Source organism: Streptopelia decaocto (genome assembly GCF_964273445.1).
Source record: "Streptopelia decaocto genome assembly, chromosome: 12".
Lineage (NCBI taxonomy): Eukaryota > Metazoa > Chordata > Aves > Columbiformes > Columbidae > Streptopelia > Streptopelia decaocto.
The window spans coordinates 5,039,628-5,061,268 of NC_138667.1; the positions used below are offsets into that span (position 1 = coordinate 5,039,628).

General features: G+C 47.3%; 1 protein-coding gene across 3 annotated transcripts in view; it reads left to right on the forward strand.

The window, feature by feature from the left end:
* Positions 1–250: 250 nt before the first annotated feature.
* Positions 251–21,641, forward strand: part of ADAM19 (ADAM metallopeptidase domain 19) — a 34,640-nt gene continuing 13,249 nt past the window's right edge. The window contains exons 1-11 of one of the 3 annotated variants that reach the window (XM_082063853.1): positions 251–344; positions 578–663; positions 3,311–3,381; positions 13,220–13,298; positions 14,621–14,697; positions 16,114–16,306; positions 16,773–16,838; positions 18,366–18,437; positions 19,280–19,446; positions 20,602–20,686; positions 20,932–21,071. In XM_082063853.1, coding sequence (XP_081919979.1) covers positions 284–344; positions 578–663; positions 3,311–3,381; positions 13,220–13,298; positions 14,621–14,697; positions 16,114–16,306; positions 16,773–16,838; positions 18,366–18,437; positions 19,280–19,446; positions 20,602–20,686; positions 20,932–21,071 — 1,097 coding nt within the window. In that variant the 5' untranslated portion in view covers positions 251–283. Of the gene's footprint in view, positions 345–577; positions 664–3,310; positions 3,382–5,627; positions 5,680–13,219; positions 13,299–14,620; positions 14,698–16,113; positions 16,307–16,772; positions 16,839–18,365; positions 18,438–19,279; positions 19,447–20,601; positions 20,687–20,931; positions 21,072–21,641 lie in introns of those variants that run through there. The other 2 variants (XM_082063854.1, XM_082063855.1) reach the window with 2 other exon arrangements.

Consider the following 21,641-nt stretch of genomic DNA (forward strand, 5'->3'; position numbering starts at 1 on the left):
CCCTGCTGGTAAAAGAGCTGGGATGTGGTGGGGCGGGTTTGCAGGGGGAGCCCCAGGGGGAAGCGCTCAAGCTTCCCCCTGCCCCGGGTACCGGCGGGACAGCTCAGCCCTGGAGGACAGAGCCGCGATTGCAGCCGGGGTGCATCCTCCAGGTGCTGCCCGGGGCGGGGTGGAGGAAGAAGAGGAGGAGACACACCCGCACCCCCAGGCAGGGGGAGGAGAAAGCCGCGGCGGCGGTTTTATAGGCGAGGCGGCGGCGCAGCGGCGTGTCCTGCCCGGAGCCATGCGGGGCCGGGGGCTGCTCTGCGGCATCGCCCTCTCTCTGCTTCTGTGGGCGCCGCCCTGTGAGTGCGGGGGGGCTGCAACGGGCACCCCAACCCTGCTAAAGTGCCTCTGGCTGCACGAACCCGCGGGGAGGGTGGAAGGGAGGGCAGGAGGTGGTTTGGTGGGGGGGATCCTTCTGCTGCTCCTCCGGCCAGCCCAGAGCTCTCCCCTCCCGCCCCGGCTTCGTGTTCTTTAACGCGCGGGGGTGCGGATGGGGTGGCGGTCCTGAGCGGCTCCTCTTGTGTCTCCCCAGCCGGAGGGGTCGCCGCCGGCGCGGAGCCGCAGCCCGGGGTGGTGGTGCCGCGCTGGGCAGCCCTGGGCACCCCCAGCAGCCACAAGGTAGGTCGCGCCCGGCGCTTTATTTATATTTTATTTTCAAGCCTCCGTCTCGTTTCCAGGGGAGGACCGATGTCGCGGTTAGCACAGGACCGTGCGATGTGTGTTTTGTTGCAAGCTGAGCTCACTGACGAGCCGCAGGGATGAGCCAGAAAGCCCATCTACTGCACGGGGAGCTGCGGCGGCTCCTCCAAATCCCGAGCAGGGCTGGGTGAGCTCGGGTACTGAGCGTGAGGCTGCTCCCAGCCGCTTGCGTTCACCCCAAGCAAGACTTTGTGATGGTTTGTCCTCTGCCATGCCTTAAAGCCTAGATCAAGTCTACCTGATCTATATTTGTAGTAGTCAGTTGTATTTAGGGTGCAGCCTAGCATAGGTATCTGCTTTAGGAGGAGAAAAATCTCAGCTGTGTTTGGCTGAGAAAGGCCAACCAGCAGCTCAGATGTGTCTAACTGTGTCTAAGGCATGATAGGTATTGATACAGATTGCACCCCCACTTATCTTACATGGAGAGATGAAGTGGTGTGTCAGTTATCTGCAGCCCTTCTGAGAACTGCAGGAGTGCCAGACTTCAACATCAACCACAAACCACAGTTCAACTTCCCAGCCTTTGCATTGCCACAATCAAGAAGTTATCAGTTGCAAAATCGGATGAAAGAGGAAAATCCAGCTGGTGTTATTTACGTTGTGAACCAGAAATAAGGAAGCCACAGCATTATACTAAAGAAAAATCGTGGCATCTCCCCAAGTGGTGTTGTTTTGGGGTTTATGTACTCTACATATGATGAGACATTCTAAAACTTTTTCTTGTGTCCTATATATAAAAAAAGTTACAATGACTCCCTCATGATCTTAATTCTCTTAAAAATGTTGTCGCAAAGGTGCCTGGTAGTTTTGATTCTGTCTGTTTTTGATAGTGATACAAATACATCTGGACAGCATTTCCACTTATACAAAGTTACTGGGTCTCAGGGGTAGTACTTGGTTTGTTTTAGACAAATTCCTGTTGGCTCTAAAACCAGCATTAGTAAAGCTTATGTACAGCTGGGATATTTCAGTTACACAACAATTGATGGACTTTTAAGTAGTGAGACTATTGAAGGAGAAGGGAAAGTGTTATTAGTAATAATGATGTTTGCACAACCTTTGCAAAGAGAGTTTGATGATGATGGGGACTCTCAGGCTCCCCCAGGTAACCTCCATTGCTTCCAGGCTAGTTAGCAAAACAACAGACCTACCCTTGGATGTACTGAGCACCTGCGATTCAGTAAAGTCAGCTCCTGGGAATTAGCCCTTGTTGCGTATACTAAATGTATTAACTTATTTTTCATCATCTGTGTGGGCCTGATGCGATATCCCAGAAACCGAAGGAAAGATGAGCAAAATTCAGACTGTGAGCAGGGAGCTGATGAAAGGAGAAATTTGTAACTGAGCTTGGAATTGATGAAGTAGCACCCAAGCATTTCTCTGGAATGATGGATCTGTCAACAGAACATCCTGTTCAGTCAGCCTTGCTTTATTTTGCTTTCAGTTGATCTGTTCTGCAAAATCCCTTCCAATAATGAATTAGGAAATAGTATGGGTCGATCACCTCATCAGGTTTTTATTATTTTTCTTCTTCCAGCTGAATAGAGAAGTCTGTTCTTATGGAGCAGGTTATTTGTCTTCTAGGGAGTTTATTTGTCCATTTTCTTTATGCGAAAACACTTGGACTGAGAAATCTCCAGCTGACCTTAGCTAGTGGTCCTGCTTTGAGGGAAGTAAAACTGGAGACCTCCAGAGGCCCTTTATGTTGGGCCTATATTCTATACTTCTGGTCTCTTGAATTATGATTGTTATTTTTAATGTTAGTTTTAGTGTGTGCATTTGCCATTGCAAATGGGTCCTTTCTGTGAACACCAGTAAGTCTGGGGGAGCCAGCTGTCCTGTGTCCTCATTCGGAGCTGTAGGCAGATTGCAGACCCGTGCTGTGATCATGTGCTTGAACACACTAGAAAGTTGCTGTCATGGTTTCCAGTCCCTTGACAGCCTGGGGCTCATCCAAGAGCGGCTGTGAAATACGGTCTGAACAATGGCTAGAGCCTGAAGACATCTGGGGAAGCCTGCTGCATGCATCCTACCGGCATTTTCTGAGAGTGGGGGAATTCTGTGAAAATCTCTTTCAGAGGCGTGATTCCTTTTGTCCTGAATGAGGCTGCTAAATATGCCATTTTCTGCTGAGAAAACAAAGGAATCTTTGGTTATCTAGCTGATCTATTTGACTCTGGGGCAAGCTGGGATGTCCCATGATGTGCTCCTGAGCACGGTGTACAGGGGAAGGGGTGCAGTGCACCCCTCCCACCCAGCCAGATCTCTAAGCACCCCAGCACCAGGACTTGCTGCCACGTCCGAGCTCATCCTTCCCCCCCTGAGCCAGCAGGGTCACCAGCTGGAGTGCGGCATCCCACCCGTGTGCCCGTGCTGGGAGCCGCCGCAGCCCATCCCTTCCCTCCCCAGCACCCCGGGTCTGAAGGTTAAAGCTTTCCCCTGTGAAGGGAGGTGAGAAGTGGTTTAAGGTCAGCTGTAATTTCCAGGGGAACCATTTATGTTTCTGGATGTGTTCATAATTATGATTATATGTGAGTAACAGGCGCTGTTTCTCTTTGGCACGCAGCATCCACTCCGAGCTGAAGTTAAGATAAAGGCAGAAGGCCAGGAGCTCACCTTGGAACTGGAGAAAAATGAGTAAGTGTGCTTCTGCCTTGCATTCTGACTTGTGGTCTCACTAAAATAATGAGTAAGGATTACAGTGAAGTCAACAGGAAAACCTCCACTGACTTCAACAGGGTTTTGAGAAAGACAGGATGAGGAAGTCCTTTTCTGGATATCCAGGTTATTCCAGGTCTGAGTCCCCACTGATGTTAAACAGCCAAGCAGAGCTGACTGTAACAGAGCTTTGTCAGCGAAAAGCAGACAGTGACCTGGCCCTTACTGTATAAACTTATTTTTGCATCATAATTCTTACTACATTAAGTAGAAAATGTTGCTGATATGAAATGCACTATATACCAAATGTCTCAATGCTTTAAAATCGGTGAAACCCCAAAGAGGACTTCATTTGCTGTGATCTGAAGAGGACCTTCTCTGTTTCCTAGGAGAAATGATCTGACGGTTTCAATTCTGTTAGTGCCATTCATGCTAAAGTAGACTGAGAAAATGCTTTTGCATTAACTGAAATGCAGCCTCCACTCAGGCATAATACAGAAATGCTGTGGGATATCATAGGGCATGATGTGTATTGAATTCAGCTGAAGCTGTGGGAGATTAAGGTAGGTAGAAGAATTGTCTGGAGGTTTGTTCCAGATGTTCTCTGCCCATTGAGTGCATTAGTTTCCAGTTGTGGAACAACAGCTGGAAATTTAGCTGCCAAGAAGTTTGTCTTTGCTAAGCAGCCCACTTGCACTGTTGGTATTCTATTTAGTTTTAAGTGAGTATGAAGATTTGTCTATGGAAACACAACCAAATGTTTAGCTACTAGAACCAGTAGGAATAAAAACCTTGGAATTATGACCGTGGTTATATTTTAAATATTATTCATTGGACATCCCAACCACAGAGCTTGGGGGCTCAGCTTTCCTCCTGAAAGAGTGAGGTGTCAGAAGATTGTATTAACTCTGATGACAGTGCATAAACCTTAATGATATTCAGGGCATTTTGGAGGAAAACCAGATTTTTCTTGGCACTGTCTGCAGTAAAGACTGAAATCTGACGAAAGGTGTGTGTGTCCTGTAATAGGCCACATAAGCTACTGGGGGTTTCAGAGCTGCAAAAGCTGGACATGTTTTCCAGGCAGTCGGGCACCTGTGTAGAGCTAAACAGAAACAGCTATAAATTCTGTGTGTTTTGGCACCTCTCTGCTGAGAAAATAGAGAAGTGGTAGAGGAGACCAGGCAACATAAGCATGGCTGTGTCCTGACTAATGTGGGAAAAGTAGCTATTGCTGACACGAGCGGTCAGTGTTGCCCGTCTCTGAACTGAACTTGGAAGAGCAGACCTGCTGGAGTTGCTGGGGGGCTTCCTGGTGGAAAGACTGTTGGGTCTTGCATGTTCTGCAATTGTTATGCAAAGGTGGATTTATTTCTGGCACAGCAGAAGCTGGCAAGAGCACAGATCCTTGGTGAATTAATCCATTTGTGCTTCCAGCATGACGTAACCTCCAGGTGCCTCGTGGGAGATATTTCCAGACAAACTCATTGCTGGTGTTAGTAAACAGAATTGCAATAATAGAAGGTTTCTATTGTGTTTATTTCCTGAAATGTATTTTCATTCATTGAGACGTGTATACACAGGCTTAAGTGTCCACACACACTTCCACTGCAGGATGAATCGCTTTACTAGGACTGATGAAATACAGCAGGTGATTTGGAGTTTCTTATTTTTATTTATGTGGAAAATACAAATGATTCATAGATAGCCATGCTTCACGTGGAAGTCTTGCCAGACCTCAAGTCCTTGTTCAAGAAAGGTGATGGCATGATCCCAAAATACAAGTCTGAACCTGATTAGATGAGAGGCTCTGGAGAGCCACCACTTTTCAGAGGCTTGTGAAGGTGCTGAAGTAGTTTAGAGATGCTCAAATTAAAAGAGAAATGATGAAGCAAACAAACACATGAAGTCCTTGTGAGCCCTGTGGATGCTGTAATTGTTAGCATCCCTAGAGCACTTCTAAGCAGAGGCAAACCGCTTCCCATTGACCAAGTGTGCAGCAAGGCAGAGTCCAGCCTGGCTCCTCAGGTCAGCAGCCTGAGGTTGCTCCCCAGTGCCTAGGAGCTCACCACTGCAATTGCTTCCCTTGCAGGGCAGCCTGAGGTCCCAGCTGAGGTTTGGGGTACTGAGTGAGTAGTTTCAGCATCAGAGACTTCTTATCTGAAGGGTTTGTTGGGCGCCCAGGCAGTGGGAGAGGAGATGAAATGCCCCAAGTGGGAAGCATCCCTTCAAAGCTGTCTGAAACCTGGCCGCTCCTGGTTTCGGGTTCATGTGAAAGTGCGTATTACAGAACTGCAACTTTAAGGAAGGTACTTAGGGCTTTTTAATTTAAAATGAACCCCAGAGTTCTGGGCCATTTAATTGATCCAGTTTAGAGGAGCCTCTGGAAACCAGCTTTGCTGCCAAGGTTGGAGCTCTGCTCCTGCCCTGTCCCTGGCCTCAGCATGGGGCTGGCAATGTATCCACATGGCTCCTGTTTTACTCTTGTATCCACATCCCAGAGTCCCACCACTCTAAGAAAGCCTGGAATGATTGACATAATTCAGGTCTGGTTGGGATATCATTTACCCAATGGCCTCCAAAGCCAGAAAGGAGATATGCTGAGCTAGTGGAACTGTTGTGAGTGGTGTTCTTGGTGGATTGGGCAGCCTCATTACACATTCACCACTCTCCTCATGGAGAGACAAAGCTGATGAGAATATGAGCTTACTTTGAAAGAGGGGCAGGGGCAAACAGTCGTAATCCCTACAGCTTTGGTAGGGATGCACCAGCTTTGAAAGAAATGTGCAATTTTCAATATGCGGAAGAAATGTTCACACCAAGCCTGTGATGTCATATTCCATAAGAAAAGGACATTGTGTTCATCCGCAGAGGTGAAACACCGAAATTATTGCATCTCTTTCTTCAGAACTGTGCACAACTGTATTTTGTAATAAGCTCAGCACACATCTGAGTTTGGGCTTCATCTATCTACAAATACAACTATTGCATTAGCTGTAAACATAATATTGCATTATTTCCTGTTTAGGAGTCTGATCAGAATGTGGAACCATACTGTAGTTCCAAGCAGAGTTCACAGCACTATTTAACATTCCTGAATAACTATAAAATTATATCCCCTGAATGACACTTGCTTTAAATGACTCAAACCCATGTCTTGCAGCTGCAGGATTGGAAAGCTCAAAGCTGCACAAACGACAAATATATGGAGAATTGCCTGTAAAGCAGCTTTAAATTTGGCTGTGGTTTAGGAACGGAAGAATGTGAGTTGCAAACTTTGGATGAAAAGTGACTTTTAAAAGGCATCTGCATTTGTTAATAAAAAGCAGCTTTGAGCTAAGCAGGGAGGGGATGCTGAGATGCCCTGAATGTGTGTGGCATTGCTGCTTGGTGTGAGCCTTTTCTTCATAGCAATGGGGAGAGCTCATATTTGCACAGCAGAAACCTGCATGGAGTTTGTCTTCTCACCTGAGTTCACAAAAACTATCAACAAGACTTAAATCCCTCTTACCCTCTTCTTCTTGTGTCTCTTCATAGGGAGAGCAGACTCGGGAAGGCTCACTCAGCTGCAACGGGCAGTGGAGGATTCTCCAGGAGAAGTCACCTTCTCCAGGGATGTCTCTGCCTGAGAGCGAGTCTTGTGGGCAGCGTGGGGCACAGATGTGTGTTTTAGCAGCGTATTTTAGCTGCCGCCTGCCCACAGCAGCAGCAATAGCTTGGGGCACTGGGTGGCAGAGCCCGGGTGGAGATGTGCAGCAACTGGCTGAGGACACAGCAAAGAAAGTCTAAAGCTTATCCCGTTTGACCTCAGGAGCAATACGGAGAGTTGTTTTCAGCCAACTGGATCTAACAGCGGTATCATTTCCAATCTCTTCTGGCCCCACCTGTGTAGACAACAAGCACTCAGCCTGTTCAATGCTCTCAGTGCTGTGATAAGAGATCTATATGTCACTTGTATTTTACCATTTCCTGCTTTTACTCATTTCTACCGAGTGAGAAAGAGGAGAGATTGCTGCTCACCTCCGAGCAGGAAGGATATATGAAATTTTTCCACTGATGGGCTACACATCATCAATGTCTGATGGGCTTCCTGCATGGGGAGGGGGTAAGGGGTATGTAAAGGAGGGAATTTGAGTTTATGCTGCTCTACTGGATCTTAAAGTCATCAGGAAAACAGGGTTGGGACCTGGAAGGCCATAGCTGCTTTTCAGCCTCCTGATTCTCTTGGGATATTCACTGATTTCTCTGTTTACAGCAGGAAGAGATGAGGAAGTGGAGTCCTTTAAATCTTTTGCTCCCTGACTCATTATCAGGCAGTTTCCCATTTGTTTTATTTCCTTTTTCCTCTCCGGGCAAATTTTATGGTTCCCATTGGTAAGCCAAGGGACTATGTGACAAATTTTGCTCTGGTCCTGTAACCTGACTTATACAACGAATGTCACAGATAATGTGGGTGGTAAAAGGGGATGGAGAGTCTTTAGCCTGTAATATTTTCCCAGGCATTACTAATAGCTAGTTTAGTTCTACGTCAATAGCTCAGAAACTACTTTTTCCTTCCAAACTGCTGCTGTTCACACAATAAACATGTTCTCGGATATATCAGCAAAGGCTCTTGAGGAAGGGAGCTTAAGAGCTCCAGGCTTCATTTGGATGAAACTCACCAAGAAGAAAAGTTTTGGATTTTGTTGATTTTCGTGGAGTGCCAGGTTTTGGTTAGAGGACTCCAGAGATGTGAAATCTGTGATTTCCCACTAGTGGTGGATAAGGAAAGCAGGCCTGCCTGCTCATGTTGTCATGGGTCATGTGTTGGTGGTGTCCAAGCCAGGGTCACCCCAGGTTTTAATGCTCAATTCTGACTTTAGGGAACATTGAAGTGACTGGGAGGTAAGGGGTCAAGTTCCCCTTCTTACCCTGCTTGGATCCTGTTAAGAGGCAATGGAGTGGGACCACAAGTTGCAGATGGAAATCTGATGTCTAAGGTTTCTTGGGAGAATCAACTCCCTCCACCCCCAGATCCTGGCAGCCTGGCCAGACAGATTTACTGTGATTTGAGGAAAGGGAGAAGGAAAGAGATGTAAGAGACTTCAGGCTTCACTTTTCTTGGTCCCATGACTAAAAATTCAGAGTTGATGTTTCTCACAAGAGCTTCGTGGACCATTTGGCTTTTGTTTTTCAGGAGGAAATAAAAAATAGCCTGTCTCCCAGATACTCATGGGTGTTTTTAAATTGGCAGCTGCCCATGCAGACTAGCCTCTTTGTAAAACGAACCCAGACAAAGTTGCTAATGGGACTGAATTATAAAAAAGAAAAGACCTTCTTGCTCCAATTAGCAAGAGCACTAGTGTGTTGCCAGGGCCCCCCAGTGCCCATGGGTGATCTCTGGCTGGTGGAGCCAGGCGTGTCCATGGTGGTCCTCTGGGGTGGGTGGCTCTGAGCCCCTCTGAGGCTTGTGCTAACAACTGATGTTTCACAGGCAGGAGAAAACTGCTCCCATTTATGAGGAAAGTAGGGGTGAGGTCCTCTGGAGCAGCTGGGAAAAGTGCACTCCATCAAATGAATGTGGTCATGCAAGAAATGCCTGAGCTTTCCTTCTGCTGTTTTTGGGAGCACTGGGTGTGCTGTGCAGCTCGTGTCCACCAGCTGCTTCTCTGCTCCTCTGCAGTGGCTGACTGAGCTGGAGGCCACATCCTTGCCCTGTCCCCAAGTGCCACAGGGGCAACTGCTTGGCAGGAAACCTGGATTTTTTGCCCCATGCCCTCAGCCTGCCTCTGCCATTGAACACCATCGGCTCATGTGGGCGGTATGTCACCTCCGCAACATGGTGTCTCCATGTGGCAAAACAGAGCCATGCTGGCTGCCATGTCAGCGCTGTGTGGCAGGGCCCCGCCGGGGAGCAGCACAGCGGCATGGGGAGGAGGGTTTTGTTTCAAACAATGATATCATTGACAGGCTGGAGTGGGACCAAGGTCGCTCCATGTCGGTCATCAGCAGAAACAGTCTCAAGCCATCTGTACATTATGGCACGCAGCCACGCTTCCTTCGTTTGGCCTCCTTGCCTGTATTTAACCCGGCTCCCAAGGCTTTCTGGGGAAACCCTGCCAAGAGCAGGCTATTCCACCCTGAGCTGCATGCTGAGCTGGATCCTGGGGAATGACTGATCTTGCCGAAAGCTGTTTGCTGTTGGAGAGGTGTGAGGTCTTCTCTAGAACATCCTGAGTGCTCATGTGTAGCTCACCTTGGCCCCACACAGCCCCATGTGGCTGCAGCTGTGATTGAGGTTCAGCAAAGGAAAGTGCTCCCACCCCAAAACAGCTTTTTCTCTGACTTCATCAATTCTTCATGCTGATAACTCCTCTAATGATGGACTCCATGCTGCCTTTTAGGAAGATGATGCACGCTAGCAATCTGCCAGCTGCCTGACCGTCTCAGAAGCCTTTAAATGGTGTTATTTGGCATCCCAACTTCTGCAGCTTCATCTTGAGCTGCTGGAGAGATAGTCGCTGAGACATACAATGTAATAGAAAAGAAAGGATCACATCATGCTGTTTGTTTGGGGCTTTTCTTTTCCAGCAAGGAGGTGAGCTCTGTGCTCCTCTTGAAACAGTGGATCAGATCCATCAGCACTTTGCAGGGCTGAGCTCCCCTGGCATCAGCCCTTCAGCCTGGCAGTGATGCTGTACAGAAATGATGGCAGATAAAGGCCACTGCTAAGGTTTTGGGGTACTTGTGTCTCACTGATCTCCCCTGTTTATCCAGCAACTGCTACACATGGAGAAGAGGGACAAGAGTGGCTGATAAGTCTGGTACACTCTGCGATTTACAATTTGGTGGAAAGCTTGATGCTCACTGAGGAAGTGAGCTGGGCTGGGAATGAACTTTCACAGGCTCTGAAGTGAGGATAGCACCCCAAGGGTGTTGCAAGATGTCCTGTTGTGTTTCCTCTTTCTTTACTGCCCTCCCCACCGCACACCGTGCAATGCACAGTGATTGCCCTTCTCAGCAGTGCTGCAAGGGCCCCCAGGCTCCTCTGCATTAAGGCAGGGGAGGGCCTTCAAAACACGACTGTTTCAAGCTCAGAATAAGAAACTGGGTTTTTTGTAGACAGCCTGCAATGTGGGATAGGAGTGAACTGGTGGAGAGAGGCTTCAAAGTTGTGACATGGCACCGCTCGGCCAGATAATACATGCTTTGAGCTCAGCAGGTGCCTAAGTACCTGCAGGCAGACATATCAGCTCCTTAAACCACCATAGGAGGGGATAGAGCCTGAGTCTGCAGGTAGGAAGAGATGTGCTCACACTGCGTGTTGTGTGGCATCATCCTGTGCCCTGAAGCGTGGTGTGCTGGGTTCTGGTGCTCAGCATGGCCCGGCTCAGCACTGGGGCTGGGTGGCAGCACTGTGGGCTGGGCAAGAGTCAGAGCACTGAGGATTTTTATCTTGGGTGCTGGAGGAGAGATGAAATAGTTATTCATAGTGAATGCTTTCCAAGAATAAAGGAGCAGAAAGAAAACATAAGCATGCTTGTTCAGAAATGAAACAAGTAGGCTGTGCAAGCCTCAGCTACTGGAAATCCATGGACTGGTGCCTAATTCTGGCTTTAGTAGCAATGGGCAGATGCACACTGGTTTAGTGTCTACTCTCGAGATGACAGTCTCTAACACAGACCAGATACCTGCCAGAGCACGTTGCTCAAGGCAATTTCCTGCAAGTTAATGCAATCTGTTGATTAAACATTTGTTTCTTGCAGCCTCATGCTGAGCAAGCTACTACAGTCAGGGAGGTGAAGTGAGTTATTTTTTGTGGGATGGTGCTTCTGTGCTTATCTTCAGTTTACAGACCCAAGATAGCTGAAATGCAGTAATCTTGCCTTCTGATCACTGACAGGATCTGGTGATGAGACTTAACACATCAGAAAGAAACAAAATGAGCCTTTCTGGGCTACAGTGAACTTTGCAAGTGGAGATAAAAGCTGTTGTATTCCCGACATCAAATGCTGTGAATACAACAGTAACACATAGTTTTGGCTGACACAAAGCCATTGGTACTTGTTCAGGTGTCTGAGCCTCTGGATATCGGATGGGGGAAGCACTTTCAAACACTGATAAAAGGTTGTGTTTCCTGTTGCTGTGGCCTAATTTAATTAGATATCACAAGCACTCAGTCCCTCATTCAGAGGCTTTTTGAGGTAGATTAGACCTAACTGCCACATACCAAAAACTAAGACAGATGGAAAATCTTTGGATTTGCTTTTGATACAGCTTTCTTCATCCAACCTAAAGAAATCAAGCAAATAAAGGAAGACAGTTTTTTTCTTTCTTGCAGGCCATAGTTCAAAAAGTCTGGTGCCTGAAATGCATTGAACAGGGCTACAGAAGGACTGACCTGCAGCCCTCCTGGCATCGTGCTGCTCGGGGTACACGTGGCATCCTTGTGACGTGGCAAACGTGATGCTTTGGTGGCCTGACAGCACCGCAGGGTTGCTGCAGAAGCGTGTTTCATAGATGGGGCATGTTCTGTGATCCTACTCCAAATTTTTGGAAGTGAGGCCACTGTTTAAAAAAACCCAACTGTTTCAAACCTACATTTTCCTGCTGCTGAGATGGACACAGGATGTAACCTTCTTGGTTTGGCCCAGATTTTGGCATGCTGTACTTTTTTACATCACTTTAGCAAATGCAGATGTTTAAAAAGAAAGGGAAGGCTGTTTCTTCTGGAACCAAATCAAAATGCTTACTATTCAGTGCACAGGAGTGCCTTTTGTAGACTTCTGGTCTGATTCTGGGCTGAAGACAGGGAGAATATTGTCTATATGAGAATGACATGAACAAATTCAAATGGGGGTATCAGCATTTTCCTAGGGCAAAGATGTGAATTGGTTTCTGGGCAGAAGTTGAAAAGCAGATGCAAATTGATTTATAATTGTGCTCAGATTTGGGCACTAGAGTGGGTCTGGATTTGAGCTGAGAACTCACTCCAGTGCCCAAATGTGTCCTGAAATGACCTTTTGTGTTCTTGCTACGCTGGTCTTGGTGTGCTGAACCTAATCCCAGCTTAACTGGGCCATAACTTTGCAGTAGTAACGGAAACTCCAGTCAGAGGCTTGCACCCGCTAAGGTAGGATTATGATGTTGAGTTTCCAGGGCTGTTTTTAGGTTTTCACTTACAAATTGAATTGTACACTTGCAGTTATTGGAACTGGATCTCGGTGCCTAATCAAACTCAGGGACAGGCTCTATTTTATTATTTTAATTTAATAAATGTCTTGAAAGAGCACTTAGGAAGATTGCTCACTGCACTATTTCAGAGTGAGTGTACTCCATAAGAAGAAGTGCTCAGCTCTGGCCAGGGCAGCGGACAGATGGATGTGGCAAGGTCAGCTATACTTGCACCTCCTGGCCCTCTGCCATCGCCGTGTGCTCTGCCCAGGCAAGCGCACCCTGCGGCACCGGTGCTGCGGCAGCTCCCGTGGCTTCAGTGCCACCAGGGACAGTTGTTAACAAGTGCCTTGCAGGCAGAACGCGATGATCTGGAGCGGAGTGCAGAGATACAGCGTCCTGTCGGTTGGTGTCCCCCAAATCCCTGGCTCCTGCCTCTCTGTGCATTGCAATTGGTTTTGCACTGCAGGTAGCAAGCAGTGATCACCTCAAGTCCACAACAGTGGTTCACAGCAACAAGAATATTTACACAGACTTCAGAAAGAGCTGCATCTAGTCTATTTTCTAACACATGTGGGAAACAACAATCCAGGTCTAAAGAAAGGTTTTATTGTCTTATTTTTTTTTATTTCTTTCTTTTCTTTTACTCTCCCTATATCTGCAGAAACCTCTTTGCACCAGGCTATACTGAGACACATTACAGCTCAACTGGACAAACCCAGACCACCTCTTTGACCCACACGGTGAGTGCACAGAGATCTTTCCCTTCTGTGGCGTGAAGGGGAGACCAGGCAGGGGGCCTGGAGAAGCTGGTGACCTTTTTTCTCTAGAGCCTTTCTTTGAGGCTGTGGGTCTGCTTTAAGCTGAAGGGGGGTTGCAGTCTGATTCTCTGACCTGGGGTTTCCAGCACCAAAGCTTGCCCATCCCTCAGCAATGGTAGAACTTCTTACTGTTTTGCCTGAGCTCTGATACGAGAGCCCAGATCAGCCTCTGGCATCGCTCCCCTCTCTCTGGGTGCTGGTAATTGCTTATCCCTCCCTCTGTTCATCCTCTTGCTTTTAGTTTTGCCACTGGGTACTCCATGCTGGGGATGTTCCCAGCCTTTGGGAAAACCAGCCTGTGTAAGCTGGCTCCTGTTCAGTAAAAATCCCATGAATTACGATCACACGCAGGCCTTGGCTGACTCTCTGCTGCAGTGGCACAAAGATGTGCATTGGTTGCGATGCAAAAAATAAGAGATGAAAACCCCATGAGATCATCTTTGCTGATGCTGCCCTGGAGCGAGGGGATGTGATGAATATGTTGGTGTTCCTGCCCCAAAGCCTCCTTGTCCCTGCCAGAGGCTGCCTTTGTCTTTCTAGGAGCCCCCACATGGGGACTTCCCCACTGTCCATGGCGTCACCCTCTCTGGGGCTGAAGGCAGGTCCTTTGGGGCCTGACCCAGGGCCAGCTGCCATCGACAGGCAGCTCCCATTACAGGAAGAAAGCTTTGGTTCAGCCTTAATGCTGCAGCCATCCGTGTTGCTTCCTTGGGGATTCAAAGCTCAGTTTTTACTGGCAAAAAGGAGCCATTTGATGCACTCGCCTAGGTCAGGCATGGCGGCTGAAAAGCCGAATTTCAATGCAGACTCAGAGATTTAGTTGTGACAGTCAACTACCAAATGCAGTGGAAAGAGAACAATTACGGGAGTATTGGTTGCACTCACATGGGTCTCAGTGATGCCTAAATATAGAACCATAAAGTCATTTCAGCTGGAAGAGACCCTCAGGATCATCGAGTCCAACCATAACCTAACCTAACTCTAGCACTAAACCACGTCCATAAGAACCTTGTCTAAACACCTTTTAAACCCCTTCAGGGATGGTGACTCCACCACTGCCCTGGGCAGCCTGTTTCAATGCCTGACAACCCTTTTCAGGAAGAATTTTTTTGTAATATCCAATCTAAACCTCCCCTGGCGCAACTTGAGGTCATTTCTTCTTGTCCTATCACTTGCTACTTGGGAGAAGAGCCTATGTCCGTCCTGAAACTGCATTGCCAACTGTGCTCCCCTCTGCTTTCCAGGACCACTGCTTCTACCATGGGGTTGTGAGGGGCTGGGAGGGCTCCAGCGTCACACTCAGCACATGCCGAGGGCTGCGGTAAGTGCCGGGGGCTGCTGAAGCTGCAGGAACACCTCAGCTCGGCTCCTCAGTGTGCTGTCATGCCAGCTCGGCTCCCCAGGAGCCTGGTTGCCTTATTTCTTCCTGAGCAGATAGACCTGTTCCCAAATGCCACCCAGTCAAGCGTCCTGACTCAGGGCTGCATCCCTTACACACACAGGGGCAGGACTCACCATGTCCCAGCCCAACACTCTACAGTGATGCAGAAACCACCTCCTTTCCCCAGTCTCTTACAAATGGCAAGTTTTTGTGTGTGTTTTGGGGCAAAGTCTTCAAGTTTGAACTTCCTCCTGGGTTGTCAGCCCAGCTCTCTGCTTTCTCCCTGGGTGGTGCTGAGGTTGTGTGTGTTATGCATTTAAAACCTTCGCTTTGGTAGTAATGGAGCCTTTGGCAGGAAAAGATGGTCTGTTTCCTCAGCAGGAGTAAATGACATGGCTTGTTGCAACCAAGGAGCTGCATTCATTTACACCAGCTCAGAGTTTGTTTCGAAAGCACCACATGGGCTTTATTGATATTAGTGGTCATCTGCTTTCAAGCACTGATTGGAAACTGTGCTGATGGGACCGACTCCAACCAGGAAACAGCCCGTGCCAAAGCAAACCCGAGACATCTCGAGCGAATGTAGCACAGGCCAATGAGCCCAGTGAGATAAACAGGACAGTGCAGCCACCTGTGGTTTGCAATAAATAAACCAAAAGCAGTCACAGGTGTGCCCTGCTTCTGTAAGCTGGTATTTTCCTAGGAGAGGAGATGGAGATGTCCCAGTGTGCACATGCAGTGGCTTTTCTGCTCCCCTGAGCTGGCAGCGTGTGCTGACAACTCCTCGATGTCATTTCTAATTGCCGGGAAGGCACAAGAGCTGAGCACACATGGCTGTTTTTGCGTTGAGCCTACACGAGGAGGGGTGCTGCCTGTTGAACCACACATCTTGCTGTGGGGATCAAGCCCAGGAGATTTCCAGCTCTTGTGGCTGTAAAAGGCTCATCGAGTAAACTAGAACCTTATGGCCACATGCAAGTCCCAGAGAGACCTGTGTTTTTTTCCGCTGACAAAGTCTTCCCATTTTTTAGGCCAGTTGTGTTAAAGACAAAAGCTTCCACTGCCCCTGAAGTAAAAGCTGTACTTAAAAAAATCAGTACTTCTCAGCTTAGCACTGTTGCAGCACGTGCTACAATAGCCCCTTAATTGAACGTCTGAGGCCCATTAAATAGATTTTAATATATGCAAGCTCAGGGATTCCCCGCTCTGAACTCAGAATAACCCCATCATTTTATTAATGAACTTAACGACCTAGTGAGGATAAATGCCTTGTCAGGGTCAGATGGGAACTCAGTAGCAGCAGAAGGATTGCTGCGATAGTAGTTAACTCCCTCTTATTGCTTCCCGTTTCAACAGAGGAATTATCATGTTGAGCAGCAATTCCAGCTATATCATAGAGCCAGTTCCTGACAGCCCAAACCAGCACTTGATCTACAGGCTGGATGACCTGAGGCTGCAGAGAGGAGTCTGTGGCTACCAGGGCACGGGGGATGCAGCTGAAGACTGGCTCAGGGACTTCACAACTGGGATGAAACCACCTCGCCAGAGGGTGAGCAGGGCTTAAATCAGGTCCATGCATGGTGCTGCAAATTTCCCACCTGTTCCAAGCCCAAGAGCCTGTTGCTCTCTGGGAGCTCGGCTTGGAAAGTGGAAGGAAGGAAGATATTTAAGAGGGTTTGTAGCAAGCTGGTTGGCTCCAGCAGGGAGATAAATGAGTGTTGGGACTATTGTGCAGCGTGATAAATCTGGGATGTAGCTGTTCCTGCATGGATTTGTGCATTCAATCAATGAACAAATTGGGGTGGGCTGAGGACAGGCACAGGGCCACTTGCTGTAGCTATATTGACTTGTGATACTTGTTGTTGTAAGTCAATCTCATTTGGAGGTTCCTGTGTGTGGTGAGATGGTGTGAGTGGCCAGTGAGAAACAAACTGGGAAAAATGGTCTGTGCATATGTTTTGCAAAGTGTTTCTTGGGGGATATTGAGGAAATAACCCATGTTGCTGCTGCCACAGGTGAAACGGGAGACTCTGCAGGCTACAAAGTACGTGGAGCTCCTGCTCGTGGCTGATTATGCAGAGGTAAGAAAAAGGATCATGTTTATACTAACTGAGCACTGGACCCAGACCAAGCATCCCACCTGCAGCTTCTCCTGGGGTGGGGGCACAGCTGGGGCCCAACATGTTTCCTCTTGCCATCCTGATCCCCACCAACAGACAGGGAGAGCTGTGGCTTTGTCCCTTTTGTCCTAGCAGCCACGACCCCTCTGCCACCACTGTCAGCCACTGCTGGCCCTGGGAGAGATGCAGGTTGTGATTTGGATGAAGGAACAGGGTTGTAGGTCAGTTCTGTGAAGTATTATTCTATAGTGTTTATGCAGTATTATTTTATAGGAAATAGTCGCAGTAATATTGCAGTACTTTTTGTACATAGTAGCGAACAGTGCTGAAATACTAGGGACCTGTCTTCTTATGGCTTGTCTTGCTCTGTGCCACATTGAGCAGGTTGCCCAGAGAGGCTGTGGAATCTCCAGCCTTAGACTCCCAGGGTACCAGTGGTTGGCCATGGTTCTTGATGGGAGAGATTGCCTTTAGCCAGGGGTGACGTGGGTCTTTCCAGGAATGATATGTTTTGTAACGCTGCAGTACACTTAATCTCTGGAGAAGATAACTGTGATTATCCTCTGCTCTGAGCTGGTAGCAGATACATAAATAGACATGTTTAAGTGTCCAGGTCACAGAATAGGGCAGAAAGAGACCCAGTGAAGTCAGCAAACACTTCCCACTCCCCCAGCCTGGACGACGCCCCAGATGTACTTACTGAGAGTGCAGACTGTGCAGTGTTTAGCTGATCATTTAATCTCCAGCACAGACGGGAGTCAGGCTGGTCCTATGCATAATTTACAACTTGAAACTCCAGTAGTAAAAGCCATGTAGTGCTCTAGGCTATAATTTATTCTGAACAAAACTAAAGAGGCAGAACCTATTTTGGTTTCTCTGTTAGCCACCAGGATGCCAGGGAAATGATGAGAAAACACATTATACACAGGAACTGCCATATGTTGTTCACTATTTGATGAGACAAGCTGGGGTCGAAACTCTTGCAGTGTCATCATTGACTGCCATTACTTTACTGTCTCCCTTGCCAGAAGATAAGTCCCAGCTTTTGTTGTCAGTTAAACAAAAATCTAATAATTTTACAACTTTAATTTCCTAAATCAAGCAGTTTGCTAAAATTAACTTGTTAATTGGCCAGTGGTTTAAACAAGCAACTTTGCTGGATGAGTGAGATGCATCCCCCATTTGTTGGATGAGTGAGATGTGATGAGCACTACAGTAGCCTTGACCTCAGACATGAAGCCATGTTACCATACATTTTACCTGGCACGTCTGTCAGTTCTTTGTCAGCCCCTGACTCTGGGGGTTCTGATAAGTTTGGGTTGCTCCACTGTGTTACTATCACAGCTTGAATAACATCGCTGCGGTGGGATGCTGGGGATGAATTCTGAATATACATGTACAGGTGGGCTTATAGTGAGTGCTTTGTTTTAACACATTTCAGCTCTTTCTAGTTGCCTTTGTGCTGCCTGACGTGTTCATTTTGCTCAGTTTCAGAAGCATCACTTCAACATTGAAGAAACAAGGCTCAAATTAGTGGAGGCTGCTAATTACGTAGATAAGGTGAGATCAGGTGTGCGTGAACTGAAGAAAGCCAAGTCCAAATCATGAATTATGCAAATTAATTGTGGCAGAGGAAGACGGCCTTCTTGGGAGAGAAAATAATGTTTCAACAGTTCTTTGCAGTGACCTGGGGAGCGGAGACCATCTGACAAACAATTCTGTTGTTGGACACCAGGGGCAGGGTGGGGTAATCTCCATTCCTTATGTTGGAGCCATCATGAGCACCTCTGTGTTTTAATACATCTCCGCATTAACAGCGTTAGCTAAATACTGCTTTTTGACTAGGGGCTAAGGTATTGACTTCAACTTGTAGAAATCTTGGCAAGTAGAAGTGGAAGAAGCCTTCAGAGCTCATCCTTGCAGTGGTTCCCTGTGCTGCTGAAGTAAATGTCACAGCCTTTCAGATCTATTCCCTTCATACTCCTCTTCTCCCCTTAAGCGCCTTGTACTGCTCCCTTTACCCCCCAGCCCATGGAGGCTTAACCTGTTTGTACTTGACGTGAGCAGCAGATTATTTCCTTCCTTTTCAGGAATTTTGACGTATCTAAAGATAAACATGATCTCCGTCTACAGTCCTTTTTTTTTTTTTTCATAGATAATCTTTCTGTCATCCTTTTAAAAATGAAAGTTCAACATCTCTGGTTCAATTGCGTTTAGGTTTGTGGGTAGTGCACATTTCTTTCTGCAGAGCCATGGCACTAACTTGCAATGTGTTTCCAGATAGAGCATCTTCTCTGGATTTGTGTATCTGTAGTAGCATTTAGCAGGGTTTATATACAGGAATTAAATGTCAGTGAAATAAATTAGCGGTGCTCATTTCGTCATCCTTTTCTGTATCTTAGTTTTACAGATCCCTGAATATCCGGATTGCCTTGGTGGGGCTGGAGATCTGGAGTGACTGGAATAAATGCGATGTAACTGAGAACCCCTATGCCACCCTGAAGTCCTTTCTGGCCTGGAGTAGCAAGGAGCGGGTGCACAGAAAACATGATAATGCCCAACTAATCACGTAGGTTTGTTTTTATCCTGAATCAATCTGTTTCTGATGAGGGGGTTGAGTGGATGAGAAATCCGTGTGTAAGACTGTATTGTTCTAAGATTCAGGGTGGCAGCTGTATGGAGTGGCCACTCAGCCAGCATTAAGCTCTGGCACCCTGAACACAACCACTGTAGGGAAAGTGGAGGTCCCAGGCTGTGCAGCAGTTGCAATACACAAGCAGCAAATTGCATCAGCTTCATTGGGTGTGCGTATCACAGGTGCTGCCATGATCTGTCTCAGCCACATGTAAAATGTCAAGAAAATCTGAACAAGAAGTAGACCTGTAAAAGGGAGTTAAGCCCTTTGTGGAAGGTATTCACCCTGAATTCATCCCTCTGAGACACAGGGGACACGGTGCTTGGAGCGAGCTGATCTGTGACTCATCCTACTGATCTCATTAGGGCCAGTAGCTATGGCCAGCAATGCAGATGTCATTGGAAGAAAAATTTGCAGCAACTCTAAGACTTCCTTACCTCTCCCATGGTAATTCATCCACCAGTAAATAGTGATGAGTCAGAGGAGAAACCTGTAGGACAGAGATGTGGAGATGCAATGCCTTTTCCGTTTTTTTGTTTGTTTTGTTTTTCCCCTTTAACACCGTTGTATTCCACCTTTGCCTAGTCATGCCCTAAGCACAATTCCCAAGGCTCCCATTTCAGACATGCCAGCACGGATGGTGCAGAATTCCAGCTCACCAGGCAGGGCCCGAGCATGGATGCACCTCAAAGGTGTCAACTAGTAATCTGTCAAGCCCCTGCGTCTCAAACTTGCAAATAACAGGCTTAAGGTAAAATAAGCATTTGAAGCAGTACCCAATTAAGGATCCAGAAATAGTCTCTTCTGTGCTTGTTGCAAAACTCAGCGGGAGCACTTTTTGGCACCGGACCATTATAAAAAATAGGATTGGCTGGTTGGCCCATAAAACAAATTATTAGTCCAAGAAAAATAGGTCTTAAGGCTTTGTAACTCTGCTACAATGTCCTCTACTTGAAGATAGTACTAAAGAAAATGTGTTCACCTGGCATTATGCTTATGTATAAAGCTGTAGGCTGCAGGATGTATTTCTCTGCTTTGCCTCCTCAAGTGCCTTGGTGCCATTTCATGGTCTTTCTGGGTTGATTTTAGGGGTGTGCCCTTCCAAGGTACCACAGTAGGCTTGGCTCCCGTGATGGCCATGTGCTCTGATTTCCAGTCAGGTGGAGTGAACATGGTAAGTAATTGCTAATACCTAATACAATGTTTCTTGCCAGCACTGAATAGATAGATGCCTCCTAAAGCCCAGGAAGAAAATATTTCCTGTGGAGGCCTCTAGCTCACCTGCTCGTAGGCAGGAATACCTTCTGTAGATGTTTTCTGCATGTAGTAAAGAGAAGTGCGGCTTACCCCATTGACTTAGAGTGCACAGGACAGGCACAGACAGGGAAAATGCTGACGTGCCCATTTAACCTTGCACAGGATCACTCTGATAATGCCATTGGTGTTGCTGCTACCATTGCCCATGAGATGGGACACAATTTTGGCATGAATCATGATTCACCTGGCTGCTGTACTACCCCTGCAGAAGATGGAGGCTGCATCATGGCTTCTGCAACTGGGTGAGTTTGTGTTGGTCTCACGGAGAAACACAATGGGCTTCATTACAAGAGACTTGGTAGAGTAAGAGCTAGAAATGCAGACCAAAGGTCTGGCTGTTGCTGCCTGTTGGAGCCGATGTGTTTATAGAGAACATGCTGCTGGGCAAAGCCTGGCTCATGTTTCAGTAGCAGTTTGCTAAATTCCAAGTGAGCTTATTCCTGCCTGAGATTGGCCTTAGGTAATGTAGGGACCTGGCAGCATTTAGAAGTGGAGTTCTAAGCTGTCTGGTAAAAAGGAAAATTTTCCTATCTTCTGTCCTGAGAGACCATTTCAAGACCCCTCTGACCCCTTGTCTCCAAGATTGTGCTTCTTGCTGTGTCCTACCAAATGATCCATCACCCCAAAGAAAGTTCAATGTGTATACACATACATCCTTCTGCAAAACCTGGACTGCCTATTGCCAGCAAGTACAGAACAACAAGGGGTGACCAGAACATGCATGAGCTTGGCGTGTAGAGGTTTACGTGGGTTTCATTTCCGTGGTGCACACGAGATGTGTAGATAGATAGTTGATAAGTTTTCTAAAGCAT